The 18,610-nt window shown below is 53.5% G+C and overlaps 1 protein-coding gene across 3 annotated transcripts in view; it reads right to left on the reverse strand.

Moving 5' to 3' along the window:
- CCDC12 (coiled-coil domain containing 12) overlaps positions 1-18,610 on the reverse strand; it is a 51,382-nt gene that overhangs the window by 14,460 nt on the left and 18,312 nt on the right. For all 3 annotated transcript variants that reach the window (XM_060022348.1, XM_060022347.1, XM_060022346.1), the window contains exon 2: positions 4,258-4,325. In XM_060022348.1, the coding sequence (XP_059878331.1) occupies positions 4,258-4,325 (68 nt within the window). The remainder of the gene's footprint in view (positions 1-4,257; positions 4,326-18,610) is intronic.

Below are 18,610 nucleotides of genomic sequence, written 5' to 3' on the forward strand. Positions count from 1 at the left end.
CTAAGCCCATGCACCACAACTACTGAGCCTGCGCTCTAGAGCCCACAGGCCACAACTACTGAGCCCGTGCGCCTAGAGCCTGTGCTCTGCAACAAGAGAAGCCACCACAATCAGAAGCCCGTGTACCGCAACTAAGAGTAGCCCCCGCTCACCACAATCAGAGAAAAGCCCATACGCCGCAACGAAGACCCAATGCAGCCAAAAACAATAAATAAATTAAATTAAATAAATTTTTAAGTAAATAAATAAATAAATTTACAGGCTGAGCTTTGCCCCCAATCCACCTGAAAATGCATAGCTGATGGGCACTTAAAGAAGTAGAAACAGCTGATATGCCAAAACTCAAGGACTGAAAAATTAATTATGGCACTCTCAAAGAAATACTAAGCAGCCATTGAGAATTTTATAGAAGCATGTTTATCAAAAGATGATCAAGATATGGTATGTGGGGCTTCCCTGGTGGCGCAGTGGTTGAGAGTCTGCCTGCCGATGCAGGGGACACGGGTTCGTGCCCTGGTCTGGGAGGATCCCACATGCCACGGAGCGGCTGGGCCCGTGAGCCATGGCCGCTGAGCCTGCGCGTCCGGACCCTGTGCTCCACGGCGGGAGGGGCCACAACAGTGAGAGGCCCGCGTATCGCAAAAAAAAAAAAAAAAAAAAAAAAACCACCACCAACAACAACAACAAAAAAGATACAGTATGTGAAAAGGTTACAAAACAGAAGGATATTCACAGATACAGGCTAATAGGATTTACTAAATTTCCAACAATTGAAAAAATCTTTAAGTACTTTGAATATCAATTTAAATTTAAAAAGAGGCGTGGAGTAAAGGTTTATGGCAGCTAAGTTGAATCCCAAAGGGCCCACAAGATGAGAACTGAAGTGGCCACACTGGCTGTCGGGGCCCAGGTGGTGGCAGGGCCCAGAGCCTGCACAGTTCACTGCCCCCCACTCTCCTGGGGCCCAATCTATCCCTCAGACCACTCTGGGGGCCGTCCTGGGCTGCAGAATGCAGGCTGCAGGCTGCCCAAGGGAAACACTCTCCACCGCACAGCTGTCGGCAGCCCTGATGCCCACCCCTAGAGCCCCAGCCAAGAGGACACATGGGACAAAGGCCACTGCACTGAGAGTGAAGGTGGTGCAACGGAACCAGGCCTGGCCTGCCCGGGAGCTCGCATGCAGAGGATGGGAAGGGCTCCGTTTCCCCATCTGTGACATGACAGCTGGATGAGCTCAGCTGTTCTCCACCCTGCCTGCACACCAGACAGGGATGGAGGAGGGGTCCCAGTGCCGGTCCCCTCCCTCTCAGCTGGGGAATCTTAGACGAGTCACTTCACTTGTGTGAACTGTGGTTTCCTCACTCATGGTGGATCACAACGTTCCCCCAGAACAGGTTTAATGAGAAGGACTTTCGAGGCACTGGAGATCACAACATACAAGACGAAGACTGTCTTCCATGTAGAAAGGCCCCAGCCGTGCTCCCACTCTCCCCCTACACGAAGGGAAGCACCTGGCCCGGTCACACATCAAGTCGGCTTCCCGCGACACCACATCCCTTCTACCAGTTCTCTCTTGATTCACTCTTCCACATTCCTGCGCATAGTCCCGAGCAACAGGATCAGGAAAAACAGGGCGGCCGCAGGTCTCTGTGCTGCTGCCTCAGCACGAGTCACGGAGCCACAGTCCAGCCCCTCTATCCAGGACCACGACATTCCGGCCTGGAGCGGGAGTGAGGTAACTCAGCAAGTGGGGGCAGGGGCCGCTCTGAGCATCACCGCGAGAGCTCAGCAGTATCTGCCGAATCAAGCTGACGTCATGGGTCTGCAAGCACGTCCTGGTGCAAAGCCACCATCCTGGGGACCCAACCGGCAGATGCGAGAAGGCCTGGCATTTGTCAGCCTAAAGGGCTTGGGCACTGGGACAAGGCTGGGCCGGGCCTCAGCTGGGGTGGGACCTTTCTCCATATGGAGTTGGAGAACCGGTTTTCCATCCCCGAGGAAGGAAGGTTCGTGGCCTAGTTCCTTCTCCAGTACGTGACACTCACCCAGGGTGTCCCTGAATGGTGACAGCTCTGGCTGGGTGCAGACCTCAATCCTAAGCCAAGGGGAGGTGACGGCTGTGGGAGCTGAGGGTTTGGGCTTGCTTGTTCAGGCACTTAAGACACGCTCCCCCGCTCCATGCCCAACAGAGTGTGCAACATCGGCCCTCTCCTCCCACCTGGTAGGGTGGCCACGACTGTTGGCCACAAACCCTACCCTAGACATACCTCCACGGCATACACTAGCCAACTTGCCATCAGGAGGAAGTGACTGAGGGCTTACAAAAAACAACAGCAACTGACATAAATGCCCCTTTTTGTGGCCAGGTTTCCAGGGCTGCCATATCACATCTTACCTAGGCGGCAAGGAGGGGGCTGTGTTAGAGATGAGTCATAGGCGCCCGTGCAATTAACCAAGAGGGAAGGTTGGCTGGGAGAGGGCAGATCCAGCCCAGAGGAGAAGCAGGGGTCCTTCTGGAGGTGGGAACTCGTCTTTCCTTCCCACAGAGCCTGGCCTACGCTAGTCGACCTTCGGGGGACCGACTCCCACTCAATGGGGATTTGGTTGTAGGGGAATACGGTAGGATTTATCCTGAAGAGAGTAATAAAAAAATGTTTAAAGGTATTCTTATCTGTAGATTCCATGTAATTCCAATCAAAACTCTAGCAAACTTTTTATTTATTTTTATTTTATTCTTTTTTGTATTAGTTTATTTTAAATAAGTAGGCAACAATACAAACACGTACACTTGAATGATGCCTACGTTCTGAAATTTTAAGAGGAACTGACATGAGACGGTCCATCCCTTCCACACTCCTTGAAATACCCATGCACAGGGCCACTAAGGAATGGGTTAGGATGAAGGGAAGGGCATCGTCTCCAGAAAGCCACCCCCCCTCCTCTCCTGGTTTCCACAACACATCATTGTCCTCCTCTGTCACTCTTCACTCTCAGTCACCTTCAGCAAGCTTTAAAAATAGATATTAACAAGCTGATTCTAAAACCTATAAGGAAAGCCAAAGGAACTAAAACAGCCACAATTCTAAATAGGTCTCCTTGGACAGATGGGTAGGAGCATGGGCAGAGAGGAAGGTGGGTGATTCTCCAGCATGGCTGGTGAGGGGTGAGGTCCTGGGGCGCCTGCCGCCAATCCTGCTGGATTCTCCCATTTCCTCAGCCACAACCCCTGGCCCCGCACTGTATCTGCTTAGACAACTGAATCTGCAAAATGACTCAAGGCTCCAGTCAGTAATCAAAACCCTAAGGACAAACCAGAAGAAAACCAAAGAGTCTCTGAGCAGTTACCACAGACCCACCCCCAAGCGCCCAAGTCTGCAGTCACTTGGCAAAAGAGCAATGACCTGGCCTTCATCTCTGTCACCAGAGAGGGCCGCGTGCTGTGCTGGGGGGGGCCAAGGTCCAACAAGACACCCCAGAGCCCAGTGCTAGGGTGACAAGGGTCCCTGCACCACCACTGAGCATCACCAGCCTCTTAGCACAGAGCTGACGCCTTCTGTGATAACAAGGGAGATGGCAAGGACCCTGCAGGGCTGCTGTGAGGAAGGCGTGAACACACTTTGTAAAGTGTTAAGTCACACGTGCACAGACACACACACGCCCCTGTGGACTTGCAAAAGCCCCATCTCGTCTGAGATCAGCTCCTGAATAAGAAGGCAGGGATGAGGGGCCTGCACCTGGGGAGGGTTCCAGTCACACTGGTGAAGGAAACAGCAGGCTGTGGCGTCAGGAAGGCCTGCTTCCGAGTGCTGGTCCAGCTTCGTCTGGGGAACACCCCTCCCCACCTGCTGCACCCCCTCAAAGCACAGCCCACTGAGATAAGCTTTCTCAGGGCATCAAGATCTACTCCCCGAAGTGAGCAGGCACCCAGGCTGCTGGCTCAGACAGAGCTTCACACACCAGGGAGAGTCTGGACCTGATTCTGCAGGTGCTGTAGAACCATGTCACCCAAAGTGTTTTCAGAGAAGAGTGAGGGGACATGAGGGTCTGGAATAAAAGGCTGGTGGCTAAGAGTCAGATAGCCAGTGGGGGAAAGGGTGCAGAGAAGGTTCCAACTGTAAGATTGTCCTGTCTGAACAAGGCAGCCATGGGGTGGAGAGGAAGCAACGGGGTAGAGACTGAACGCAGAGTTGGGAGGATGTGGAAGCCAACAGGTACTGGAGGAGAGCGCAGGGCAGAGAGCTGCGTGTGAGGCATTACCTGTGCTTCTCGCCTTCCTCCTCCCCTTCTCTGAGCTGCTTGGTCTTTGGCTCCCCATCTTCCTTGTCCTGCAAAGGAAGGGAGAAAACGAGCTGCTCAAATTAACACTCCTTCCAGGAGCTAGACAGCCTGGCCAGGACCAGCTTGGCATTCCAGCCTCCAAGTGGGGCACATGCCTGCTGCAACCGACGGGGCACAATGCTGGAGCCACAATTCCCACCCCTCAACTCCCTCAGCAGAATTTAAAACCCATGACCCTGGGCTTCCCCAGTGGCACAGTGGTTGAGAATCTGCCTGCCAATGCAGGGGACACGGGTTCAAGCCCTGGTCCGGGAAGATCCCACATGCTGCGGAGCAACTAAGCCTGTGCACCACAACTACTGAGCCCACGAACCACAACTGCTGAAGCCCCCGCGCCACAACTACTGAGCCCACGCGCCTAGAGCCTGTGCTCTGCAACAAAAGAAGCCACCGCAATGTGAAGCCCGCGCACCGCAACGAAGAGTAGCACCCACTTGCTGCAACTAGAGAAAGCCCAGGCACAGCAACAAGGACCCAATGCAGCCAAAAATAAATAAATAAATTAACAAAACAAAACCAAACCATGATCCCAGCCCAGGCCCAGACCAGGGTGGCCCTCAGAGAACACTAGCAGGAAGAGCTGGAAGGTCTTAGGTGGTGAGAGATGATGCTGGTCAGTGCCGCCGAGGGCCCACGCTGGCAGGCCACCAGCCACCCTCATGTGTCGGGAGAGTCACCAGCAAGCAGAGCAGCACAAAAGCTCAGGTCTCCTGACCGCCACCCCCTGCCTTCCAGGCCAGAGGCCTCTCCAGAAACACCTATTTGGTTCCCTTTAGGAGCAGCATAACTCGAATTAGGACCAGGCTTGTAACAGGTTCACTCCTGCAATGCATTCAGGGGGACGGAGGGAAGGGGAATTAGTTTGAAGTTTCCATGGGAAAAATTTCTAAATGTGGTTATCTTCCTCTTCCCCCTTCCCCACCTCTTTGTAAGTCTAGAGAAGCCATGTTCCTCTCAACCCTGACAGAGTGTGCTTGCTCTCAGGTGCGCCGAGGGCCCAGCAGAAGGACACCCCCATGCTGCTTCCACCTGCAGCAGGAAACACCTTCCTGGGCTTTCTTCCTTACCATGTGACCACTGCAGTTGGATCAGACCTGCCTGCAGACAAACGAACATGGAGGGCGTGCTCTCGCATGCGCCCACACCCCCAGTGTCTGTCCTGAGAAAATCTGGGACAGAGCCCTGCCCGGGGTCTCCCTGCGTGCCAGGGCTGGCCCTCCAGAGGGGATCAATGTGCCCCTGATAACTGGCCATGACCTGCCTTTGACTTGCTGGAGCATGTTCCGAGGAGACACTTGGAAGCCCCTGCCATGGGGGACCTGCTGCAATGGAGAAAAGAACATATAAATTGTAAGTAAAATAGCTCCTTGTACCACCTCTCCTAGAGATTTGTTTCTGTCACTGACAACGGCCTCCCCGAGAGTGGCATTTGCATTATGAGTCACTTCCTGCCAGTGCTCATCGTGGAGACCCTGGAAACCACCAGACTGCGTCATTTGTTGGCCACACACCTATGGGCAAGGAGACCACCCAAACCAGGCTCGGAGTCCTGGACGAGAGAAAGGTTTCTGTGATGTGAATAGAGCAAGATGTTCCCCTGGCTCTCTCAACCCAGGGCGGCTCAGTCTCCTGGGGATGAGGCAGCAGGAACCACAACAGCTACATGAGTGAGGTCAACATGGGTCTGTGGGGTAGGTAGGGGGCTTCCTACCTTTCTACTAAGGGGTGGGCAGAATTTGGGTGTTACAGGATGGGGAGACAGGAACAGGAAGGGCACTCCCAGAGGGGAGCAAGCTTGAGCAAAGGCGGGGTGTGGTCTGAAGAACACACAGGTGGTTGGAGCAGCAGGCAGGGCGCAGGTGAATTCAGGTAAGGCTGTCAAGGGGTGGGGCCGATCACAGAGGGCTCTGGCCAGTGTTCCAGGGCAACGGGAGCAGAGCTCCTGGAGGAAGGACCAGAGGCCTTTCCCAAGAGCCTGCTGACGGGCTGGGCAGGGAGGCCCTGGGGCAGAAGCATTTGTTTGGTGATGACCAAAGAGGTAAGGGGAGCAGGCGTACAAACTCTCAACTGAGAAACATGTTAAGGCTCCCCACATGGCTCCCAGGCTGCATGCACCCCTCCCTGACAAATGCTAGTGATTATGGGAAGCCAGAAGCCAGGACATAGGAACTAAAAGCTCCTTCCTAATTGCCAGCCAGTGGACTCCCTGATGGCCAGAGGTCCTGCAGCAGGGGAAGAAGGTGGCAGACACCTCCCCTTGGTGAGAAAGGACAGAGGTGGAAGAGCAGCAAAGGCTCAGCTTTCCCCCGAAGTGGGCTGATGGGCAAGCCCACAGGAAGGCTTCTTTCCATGAGGGCCCTGTTAACCTGGGCCAGCTGGAGGCAGAGGTTGGGGACTGTGGAAACAGCCTTTGGGAGCAACTCCTTTGCAAACACCATGCACGTTCACAGCCCCTGAGCAAGGGCAAACTCAGCAGCGCAGCTGCCACCACCCTCCTGGGGTCCCGGAGACACTCAAGTGTCTCGGCAAAGGCCAAGTTATTCATTAATGAGAAAACACCCAATGATCTAAATGACATTTTAAAAACATGCCCCGCAGTCTGGTGGGCCGTGCAGACTGCTGAGGTTAAGGAAGACCCCAGCCTGGGAGGTTGTGCAAGAGCAGGGGCTCTAGAATGGTACCCATATGTGCGTGGAGCCGGAGCCGGTGAACAAATGAACAGGCCACATAAGTGCAGGGACGAGGCGCGCTCCAGTCGGCCCACTCAAAGGCAACTCAGGTAGCATGGTGAGCATCTCTGAGCAGGGAAATGGCTTTGGGGCAACCCTGGCCTAGGTCACAAGGCAGGACTTGCACTGCTTGGGACAGTGGTAGGAGGCACTGACCAGTTTCACGGCCCACCCAGCCTGAGAGACTCGAAGGCCCTCAGAACTGGAGGGCTCACAGGACGACCGCCTTCCGAGTCCTCAAATCAACCCATGGGGGAAGCTGGCAAATGACCGCCACGGAAAGGAAAGATTGTCCCAAGGTCACAGCATCTGTCAGTGGTAGCTGGGGTTCTGGATCAAGGTCCTCCTGAACTCTTGCATTTTTGCCAAGGAGACAGGAGAGGCACTTAGTTTCTAAAACCAGCTCTGAACCCAGTCACCTCTCCTATGCTCCCCTCACAGTTCAGATTTGGCCACGTGCATTCAGACCAGTCACAGCCAGCCTGGGCCTAGGTCTAAGCCCTGGAGGACACCCATGGGAGTGCAGGCAGGGCCCGAGGTACACAGCATCCCAGGGAATCTAGAGACATCTCACCCACCCCCAGACCCTTAAATGTAACTCGCTGCCTAGCCCCGCCTACACACACCCTTCCCCAATCTCCCGCCTTTCTCCCTCCTTCCAACCCCATGTTCTGTCCCACCCTGATAGGTCCCCACCACAGCCAAGCCCACAGCTATTCCCCCCACCCTTGCCTGCCGCCAGCTACCCGCTACACTCTGGAGAACACAGCAGCCTGCTGCACCCTCCTCCTCTTTCTAATCCATCTCCCCTACATCTCTCTCCACCTTATCCATTCACATGGACGGAGGGTGTCCTCTGCTCAAAGCTCTCATTGGTCCCCATACCCTGAGGAACAGCATTCTCCTCAAGGTGCAGCCTCCCAAGGCCTCAGCACTCTCCCTGTAGCCCATCCATACTGGCCTTGTCCAGAATACCCTGACACCGGACCCTCTGTCCCACATCCTGATCTGTCCGTTCTGACTACCCCGAACAAAGCCCACCCTCTGGCCAGTTCTGGACTCCAGCTCAAAGGCTACCTCCTCAAGGCAGCCTTCTGAGGTTCCCAGGCAACAGGCTCTGTCACTCCTCTGGGACCAAGACACAAGCCTGTTGTCATTCCTACTCATCATCAGGCCTCTGTGTCCCTTCCAAGTCCCTCTCAGTGTGGAGACGTCTCCTAGAGCTCTTGTAGGCGTAGCCATGAGCCTGGACTACATCACCTTCATTAACTCTGTGCTAACTTAACTACCACTCTCTCCACCAACTCCAGAAGAGCCAAATTCTTAGAACACTGGTGGCTGGAGAGCAGGAAAGCCAAGGCCTGGACTGGGGTCCTCCCCACAGCCCGCCTGCCTGTTACTGGAGGTACCCCACATTTCTGACCCCGGCCCAGGTTTCCACACCTAGGCCCTGCCCCTGCTCTCACCTCCCTCAGAGCCCACAGGAGGAAGGGGCCTCTGAGGCAGGACTTCAGGGCCTCTCAAAAACAGCTCTGCCCCAAACAGAGCCTGACCGACCTGTTTCATAAAATTAGCGTTGTGCAAGATTGGTGTTATTTCTTCTTTAAATATATGACAAGACCTCATCTTGGCCTGAAGTTTTCTTTGTGAGGTTTTAGGTATGGGGCTCATTAGATTTTCTATTTCCTCCTGAGTCAGTCTTATTATATCGTGTCTTTCAAGGAATATCCATTCATACTGAATTTACTGGCATAAAGTCGCTTATAATATTCCCTTATTATCCTTTTTTTAAAAATTTATTTATTTATTTTTGGCTGCATTGGATCTTCGTTGCTGTGCGCAGGCTTTCCCTAGCTGCAGTGAGCAGGGGCTACTATTCGTTACAGTGCGCGGACTTCTCATTGTGGTGGCTTCTCTTGTTGCAGAGCACGGGCTCTAGGCACACAGGCTCAGTAGTTGTGGCACATGGGCTCAGCAGTTGTGGCTCGTGGGCTCTAGAGCACAGGTTCAGTAGTTGTGGCACACGGGCTTAGCTGCTCCGCAGCATGTGGGATCTTCCCGGACCAGGGCTCGAACCTGTGTCCCCTCCATTGGCAGGTGGATTCTTAACCACTGCACCACCAGGGAAGCCCCCCTTATTATCCTTTTAATGTCTGTAGGATCTGTGGTGATATCCACTGATATTGATAATTTGTGTGTTTTCTCTTTCCTTATTAGACCAGCTGAAGGTTTATCAATTTTGGGACATGTCCAGACTTGGTGTTTTTTTTCGTTTTTGTTTTTTTAATTTTTTGGCCACCTCAGGCGGCATGCAGGATCTTAGTTCCCCGACCAGGGATCAAATCCATGCCCCCAGCAGTGGAAGTACGGAGTCTTAACCACTGGAAGTCCCAAGACTTGGTGTTTTAACTCCGTGTTTGCTCCTCAGTCCCCTCTCAGAAGGAGCCCTCACTAGCTGAATGCACCTGCCTCTGGATGGTATACAAAATGGGGGGCGGGGAGATCAATCCATACTTGCTGCCTGAATGTAGGGCGACTACCGGAAGTAGCTCAATTAACCACCAGAAATGTAGAAAAGCAGGGGGAGAAGGGAGGCTGCTGCATCTCCTCCTGCTGACCTCCCCACCCAGGCAAAGACAAGGGTCCCTCTTCCCTTGTACCCCTGGACCCCTTTGTGTGCTGGGTCTGCCTTAGACACAAGGATAAAGGAAACAAGAACCCTGCCCACAAGGAGCTCAAGGAGCAGGTTTAGACAATGGTAACTGTGCCAAGAGTGAGGAGGAAAGCTTCATTCAATGTTTTGTATACTTGGAGAATCGGCAAGGAACAGGTGTTGTCAGGGAAGGAGGTTACCCTTCAACTCAACTCTAAATGTCAAATGGGGACTTGCCAAGTGGCTAAAGAAGGCAGAACATTCCTGGGAATGGTACTTGCCTGGCAGACATGAGAGCAGAGCAAGGGCACTGATAAGACCTGTAGGGCAGACCCAGGTGGCTGGCCCACCCAAGACTGCGGGGGTCAGGAGTAGAGGGGGGCTGACAGGGTCTTCCTCCAGTGCTCTGGGTGGGCGGAGGCTGATGCTTGGAAAGGCACTTTGGCAGCCTGGAGAGGGAGTGGTGGGAGGGGACGGAGACTAGAAACCAGGTGAGATGCTCCACTCCCAGCCTGGACCTGTCCCTACCTGTTCTTTGTGCATGTGCGCTGCGGAGGGTGGTTAAGAGTAACTGAGGGCCAGGTGGGTGCCATCAGGGGCAGATGTGCCGAGGCAGGGGCGCTTGCTTTGAGGGGACAAGGAATAAGCCCCTCCCTCATCCGAAGAGGAGCTGCTGCCTGGGGCTCTCCCTTCCAGAAGAAAAAGAGGCAGGAAAGGGTTAACAGACACTTCAACTTCTGGTCTAGGTTCCTCCCACCATGAGACCATTACTGAAGCAGCTGGAGAGCCAACAGAAACTCACAGGTACAGAAACACTTTCCAGTGCCCAGGCAAACATGCCTCATTAGCTCTGAGTATGCCTGGGGTACTGTCCATGGAAACAGCCCTTCTGTTCAACAATCAAGAGAACAGGCTCCAAACCCTAGTTCCCTAAGAAGAGGTGAAACTGGCCCCAGTTTGAGCCTTTCCAGTTCCAACTTGGCCCAGGGTGGGGAAAAGTCAAAGAGACATGGGCACAGATGCCAGGAAGTGGGGAGCAGGAAGGCACTAACAATGCTGAGGGCAAACCTGGCAGGTTTCACAGTATCACCCTGCTGCCCATCCTCAGAGCCAGGGCAGCCCCACATGGGGCAAAGGGACTTCCTGTCGGGTGTAGCTGCAGCCGGAGCTGTGCTCCAAGGGCACTTAGCAGGCAGGGCAGTCACCCAGAGTCTGACTCACCCTGAAGATGCAATGATAAGCCCTGGGCCGAACACCACCACGCCTGGGCACAGAAACTGCATGGCTCTCTACTGCCCAGAGACCAGGGAAGGCGGTGGGGAGGGGAGGTTCCAACAGGCAGCTTGGGCGGCAGGGCCCCTGACTCTGGGCCCTGGCACTCAGTTTGCTGCTGGGATGGCCTGGCCGGTGTGCCCACTGCTCAGTAGGCAGAGAGATCCTTGAAGGCAGATGCTTGTCTTAGCCACCTGTACCCGTGGGCCTGACACCGCCTACAGCAGGCACAGCACAGTGGTTGAGCTCATGGGCTCTGGGTGGGAATGTGTCTGGCAAGCCCGGCTCAATTTCACCTTGCTGTGTGACCTTGGGCAAGCCATTCAATCTGTCTGGCCTGGGTTTTCCCATGTATGAAAACCAGGACTATCATACCAACATCATGGCAATATTACAAGAAAGAAATGACCAGGGAGGAAGGAGGAAGGTCTGTGGCTTGGGTAACAGGACAGCAGACCCTGAGGGGCAGGGAGAATTGGGCCAGGGCAAGAAGGGAAGGGCCGCAGAGAAACCATGAGGCCACAGGCCCAGACTGCTGGCAGCTGCAGAGGTCACGGTAAGTTTTCACTTTGTTTTCACCAGGCTTTCTCTGCAATCCCGAGATGGGCAGTATGATAACATCTGCTCCACGAAGACGACGTCAGAAGACATGTCAGACAATCTGTACAGGGGGAACAGGTCTTCTGATTCCCCGTTCAGTGCTTCACCAAGGATCAGAGAGTTCAGAAGGGGAGGGTGGGCCCAGAGCTGAGAGCCACTGCTCTCCTGTGGGTGTGGACATTCCCTAAAGGCTTGTGAGCGGAGAGAACAAAGCGAACAAAGCTCCCAGGGAGTTGAGGGCTGGGAGAACAGAAAGGGAGCGGGAGATAAGGACTGCAGATAAGAGCCGGAACTAGGTCAGTGGCGATGGGATAGAACAAGGGGGTGCCTGAATGCTGCAAGGGGACAGGAAGAAGTCAGGGACGACTGAGGTCCTGACCCTGACTCACTGGGAGAATGAAGGCGCCTTTAACAAAAAAGGTGGCAGTGCTTAGGCGACAAAGAGGAAGGGTGCGGCAGCTTTCAGGATGACCAAGGTTGAGGCCTAATGCCTGGAGTCTGGCGATGGCCGGTGCAGACAATGGCTGAGGCTCCAGTGCCTGTCAAGGTGTCCTCAGCAGCAGAAAATGGGCCCACTCCTCAGGAGAGGCAGGGCCGGCCCCACCACTGATACCCCATCCCGAGGCCCAGGCAACGGCATGCATGGCCTTGCCCCAGATGACTGCTGACGTCCTGCGTGTGGCAGACTAGTGTGGGGAGGTGGCCTCAAGCCAAGTCGGGTCCTATTCTTGCCACAAGTGCAACTGGGGAACCAGTCGTGCTCAAAGAGGGTGGCAGATAACCCCTCCAGCAGACTATTAGTCAACAAATATTGACTGGCTCCCTCCTGCTAGGTACTCCACACTGGCCGAGGAGAAAAAAAGAACAAGCAGGCACCTAGTGTTCACAGACCAGGGTGGGGACTCAGCCTGGGTCCATGCACAGGATTCCAGAGGTCCATGATCAGACACACACACAGGCCAGGTGTGCAAAGGCTCATTTTTCTGGAGTAAGAATCCACAGCTCTTCAGATTCTCAAGGGGGTGACGACCCAGAGGAGGAAAGGGAAGGTGACAACAGCATGGTGGGGAAGGAAGTTCTTTGGGTGGCACTTGAGGTATCTGGGGAGGCTCTCCAAAGGAAGTACAGTACCACCTGTCTTGCATTTTATTATTTTTATCTTTTTAAATTAATTAATTTATTTTTGGCTGCGTTGGGTCTTCGTTGCTGCATGCAGGCTTTCTCTAGCTGCGGCAAGCAGGGGCTACTCTTCATTGCGGTGCGGGGGCTTCTCATTGCGGTGGCTTCTCTTGTTGCGGAGCATGGGCTCTAGGTGCGCAGGCTTCAGTAGCTGTGGCACATGGGCTTCAGCAGTTGTGGCTCACGGGCTCTAGACCACAGGCTCAGTAGTTGTGGCGCACGGGCTTAGTTGCTCCGCGGCATGTGGGATCTTCCCTGACCAGGGCCTGAAGCCGTGTCCCCTGTATTGGCAGGTGGATTCTTAACCACTGTGCCACCAGGGAAGCCCTCTGTCTTCATTTTAAAGGCTGAGTGGAAAGAGGGGCTGGGGGATGGGCAGCAGAGGGAACAACTATCACTGTGAGTGTGCACAGGGTTGCTAGGGCCCTTCCACTGCTCCCACATCCTCTGCAGGAAAGCCTTTGGAAGGTCACACTGAGGGCAGAGCAAAGACCAGTCCCCTCCTTTCCTTCATACACAGTCAGCCTGGACCAGTTCCTTTGGGCAGCCAGGCAAGACTCCCAACTCCCGCCCAGACACCTGTAGGGGGCACTGTGGTTTGCAGGAAGCCAGGCAGCAGGACTGGACAGGCCGGAAAATCACTCTCCACTGCTTACCAACGGTGAGACTGTGGGCACCTGCGGGACCTCTCCAAGGCTCTTGTTCCCTCCCCTGTTAAAGTGGGGCTGGTGCTATGTCACAGGGTGTTTGAGGATTAAACAAGCTAACTTGGGGTCCACCATCTGGTACAGGACCCCCCATGACACCCATTATGGGAAACAACCTGCTGGCATCCTGGGGTGTTCCGAGTCCTGCCATCCATCAGCAGTGAGCCTAACTCTTGCTGCATCCTCCTGGGGAACCAGATGTTCCCTCTCCTTCCCCCGCCACCACCTGCTTGCCTGACCCCTCAGTATCCTTTTCTGATAGTGCTTCTTTATTTTCTGCCAAGTTTCTGTAAATGACAAATTTTAATTTTTAAAATTGAGACTCAAATTAAGAACGACCTGTCTGACTCCTTCAGGGGCCCCAGGCTGGAAGAGCAGATACCACATCTGTGAGGCTTTCCTACAGAAACCTTGTTCTGCACCCACCACAAAACTCCACGGCAGCTGAAAGATGGTTGGTGGGTTACAGCACTTTCCCCTGGCTGTGCGGGCTGAAAGTTACACCCCGTTTTAGCAGAGGGCATTCTTCCCAGGCAGGCCCTCTAATGATAACTGTCCCAGACATTCGATTTTACCTGGAGTTGCCTACAAGAGATTTTGTTTATCACCTGTCTTCCTGCCTAGATTCAAGCTTCAAGAAGCCTGTCCATCACTGTTCCCCAGCACCTGGCACATGACAGCAGGGTAACAATAGCCAGTGAATGAATTGACAAGTCGGGGGTAGGCAGGATGCACATGCTAATTCCCCCGCTTACAGATGAGGTTCTCCTCCCCAAGTTGGTTGTCTGAGCCTCCAAACAGCGCTCGTGCCTCAGACATCACTGGGCTTGTGATGTCGGACCCTACACTCTTTCCGTCAGTTTGAGGAGACAGACAACTGGAAGCCCACTTCCCTGCCTCTACACACACAGTTCCTTTTACCAACACATCCGCTTGTTCACCGCTAAGCTGTCTGTTCTATCCTCCCCTCTGACAATTACCCGCGCCTCTGCTTCTTTCCCAGAGAATGAGGGCAAAAATCTCAACCGTGCCCACTCCCTAAGAGAGTGGTAAGAATCAAATCTGACTAGGTTCCATAAAATTAGAAGACTTCCCAATAAAAGGTGAGCTCTGGGGAGGGCTGGACCCAATTGTTATTCAACTCTGTTCTACTGTATTTCCTACAACAGCAGTTGTAACAGTATGCCAGGCAATTGATTATTCAATTAATTGAAATAACATTTAAATTAATCAGCATAAAAATTTAATAAGGTCAATACCGCTTTCTCCTTTCACAGATAAAACTGGAGGCCCAATGCTGTTACTATTAAGTAACCCACCCAGAGACACACTGCTTGGGGTTGCCAGCGCCCAAAGGGTGGCATGGGCCCCATGCTTAAGTGGCTCCCCCACAAAGCCCAGCCCTCTGCTCTGATCCTACTCCCACCCACCTCAAATACACAGGTGGTCTCACTGGCATCCAATGGCACTCAGCATCACATTACAGGGCTGATATCTCTTCCCGGTGACATTTCAGAGAGACATGACCAAACCATCAGGAGCCCCACATACAGACATTTCTGGGTCAGGAACTCCAATCCCAGGAAAGCACCAAAGGAGACAAAAGAGCAATGTATGTAGAGGCAGTCACAGCTGTGTTTCTCATAACAGGCAGAAGTGGAGCCAGGAGGGAGATGTGACCTGCCGGACACAGTGAGGCAGGCCAGCTGCTTGCTGAAGTAGCAACCTGATGGGCATCACCGTGAGATAGAATAGGACTATGAGGGGTGTGGAGCCCACACACGTAACCATGAGTGAGACCACGGCAACACCTGACGCAGAATGGTCACAGACTTCACAGGCTCACACAGCAGGGCTGTGGGCAGTGCTTCTTCCGTTTCCTTTAATTCTGTTGTCAAAATGACTTAATAACAAAATGATTTAAAAACAAGAGTGACACGAGGAACCCAGCTGCCTGTGGCTCACTGCTTGACTGTACTCACACCATAAACAGACTCTCCTGACCTTCACCTGGCTCAACAGGAAAGCAGGAAACCATGGGTGGCCCTCAGGCCCAACACAGTCCAGTCAATCTTTAATGACCTTTCTCAAGCTTAAAAAAAAAAAAAGCAAAAACTAAAAACCCAGCATTGGTGGGGAAAGAAGAGGACAGACTGAGGCCTGCACACACCAGCGTCCCTGCGCGCCCAGGGACATGCCCCGCAGTCACACTACAGGCCGAGGGGCCTCCAATCAGGCCAAACATCTCCTGCTGAATAATCAGCGTGAAAATTTCCGTTAAGAACTTAACTGATGGCAAATGATGAGGTTACCTCCCCTCCCCTCCCCCTGCCCCACCATTTCCCTTTAGTGGAAGGAGGGGGAAAACGTCTCCCCTGCCATAAAGCAGAACTCACAACCACCAGGACTTCCTCACCATGCTAGACTCACAGCTGAAACAAGAGCAAGCGAATCCCAATGGCAAATGATAAGGTCCCTGAAGCTCCCCTGCCCTGGTATGGGACAGCCTCACATGGCACTGCGGGGGGAGCTGGCCTGGAGCCCCCTCCCTATCGCATCACAGGGGACAGCCAGAGTCACCAGGCACGGGGAATGGGGGGCCCAGACGATCAGCTGTGGGGAATGGAAGAGCCACCCGGAAGCTCAGGTCCTGAGGACACGCCGCTGGTGTCTGACCCTCTTCAGATCCGCAGGGCTGAAGAGCACACAGGCCTCCCCCTTGCACCTGAACTCTGGCTGGTGGGCGGGATTCTGAGGCGGAGTCCCGAAGGGAGGTCCCAGGGAGCCTATCTCCTGTGTGTTCACCATCCCTGGATCCAGTGGAAGCAGCAAGCAAGGGTCTGAAAACCCCAGTGAATGGCCCCTGAAATGACACCCTTCCACACGCCCCACACACACCTAAGCACATGTGACTGTTCACACCGATGCTGGGTGCCCCCAAGTGGTTCCCCAACAGCCACCAACAGGACAACATCAGGGCTCCTGTTACCAACATCACGCGGCTGGCTTATTAAAAGCCTGTGATCGACTAACATGTGCAGCTCTTCTCCACGTGGACAGGTGTCAAAGCAACCCCAGTCCATGCCTGAACAACAGATTTTGGAAACTTAACTGTCTTAGTAGACTTCACACACAGTGAAGTTGATCTTGCTGACATGGCTGCTGCCTGCAGACGTTTAAATAAGCCCCTGAACTCCTCCCAAAGGGCAGGTCTGCTTTTCCTTCAGAAAAATCTCAGCCCAACCAACTCCCAAGTCCATGTGCCTGCCACATTGCTTCATTTCTTCATTCGAATGTTTACAGAGTGCCTCTGGGTCTTGTCATCTGGCAGACAAAAAGGTGACTAAGATGTGATTGCTGTCCTCAGGGACTTGAGGGGCAGGTGAACGGGGAAGCAGACAGGTGAACGGAGAGTCCCCACACAGCGAGGCCGTGAATTCCTGGGTGCTAGGGGAATGCAGAGTGACTAACAGCTGAGGGGAAGACAAAACCTCAGCTCACCTGGAGGAACACTCAAGGCAGAGCGGGCATGGCAGGGAGCGCCGGAGTTACTGGAAGGAGTGGGTGTACTGAGGCTGGGCCTTGTGTCCATGGAGAGGGCAGAGACCCCCAAGGTGCACCTGGAGGAGGGACCCAGCATAGGAAGGCCTGCCCCATGGGCTACAGACTTTATCCCATGAGCACTGAGAAGCCAGTGAAAGGACAGGCAAGGAGGTGGCAAAAATGTGCTGAGAGTGTTATTTATAAAGAACATTCAGAAAGGGCGAGAAAGTGCAGGGCTCACTGGTTGAGGCCACTGGAAAAACAAGCCACATATGGGTTCAAAAAGCCACCTCCTTACCCCAAGGATGGCAGATGGCAGCTGCCTCTGAGCCTGTCTGGAGGGATAGACTCTTCCAGCTGCACGGTACCATGCTGTGCTTGCAAAGCTGCCCACACTTCACTCAGGCACACAGGGCCTCTCGTCCCCACAACTACCCTGGGATCAGGCGTTATCATCCCGCCCAAACGACAAGGTTCGTAACAACTAAGGAACTTACTCAACGGTTCACAGCTAATAAAAGACAGGTCAGCATTTAAACTGAAGTTCCTGATTGCATCATGCTTCCAAAACTCAAACAAATAGCCTCAAAGCTTGGGTGTGCTTTCTGCACAGTAGCCAGAGAAGTGTGACCATGTCCATTACCAAGTGAGAAAAGTAACAAAACCATAAACTGTTAGGGCTGCAAAGACCTCAGATATCATCCGGTACAACATGAACTAGATCCAGTGGCCCAGGGAGGGTGTTAGAAATCAAACTGACCACATCAGAATCTTCCACTGTAAGACCCAGGAATCTGAATGTTTCAAGAGCCTGCCCACTCCCAGGTCATGATTCTACCACATGGCCCGATTGAGGAGCTTCTGAGTCAGACCACATCCCTCCTCTCAAAGAGGCTGACCCACGGGAGGAAGTGACCTGTATGATGCCACCCCAAGCTGCCTGAGTGCCTACTGTGGTCACCAGGGTGGCTGGGCTCTGGATCAGAGCAGGCAGGATGAGAAGAAACACAGAAATCTCTCATACAACACAGACGTCCTGAGCGCCACAAGAGACCCAAGTAAAGTACAGGACAAGAAGGGCAAGAGCTAGGGCTAAACTAGACCTCAGGTCTCTGGACTTCAATTTGACTGGTATGTTGTCTATTTTACCATGTTGCCTGGAGCCATGGAGGAAGGTGACTGGAACTTCAATTCCCAAGTCATTCTATGGGCTGCCCAATGCCCACGCCCCTCCCTTACTTGGGAAGGCTCCACGTGCAGCCTCCAGGGAAGAAGAGCCAGCTGCAGCCTATAAAGTGCCCCCCACTCACTGTCCCAGCTGTGGGGAGGCGCCAGCAGCACAGACTTCTCTCTGGCGGCATCAGTAGCGAGCAAGCTGCAGTGTCTAGTACTTGAGAGCAAGCCATTTTCCTGTGAAATGCTGGGCTTCTTTCTGACTGCGAACCTCCAAGGTAGGCTCTGCTCTCTCTTTTTTCAAAAATGAACAAACAAACCAGTCAGAGTAGATTTCTGTTGCTTGCAACTAAGTACCCTAGCTTCATGTGACCACTTACAGCAATAGCCTAACAATAATTATGGGCATCACTTTA

The sequence above is a fragment of the Delphinus delphis genome, chromosome 10 (assembly GCF_949987515.2).
Source record: "Delphinus delphis chromosome 10, mDelDel1.2, whole genome shotgun sequence".
NCBI lineage: Eukaryota > Metazoa > Chordata > Mammalia > Artiodactyla > Delphinidae > Delphinus > Delphinus delphis.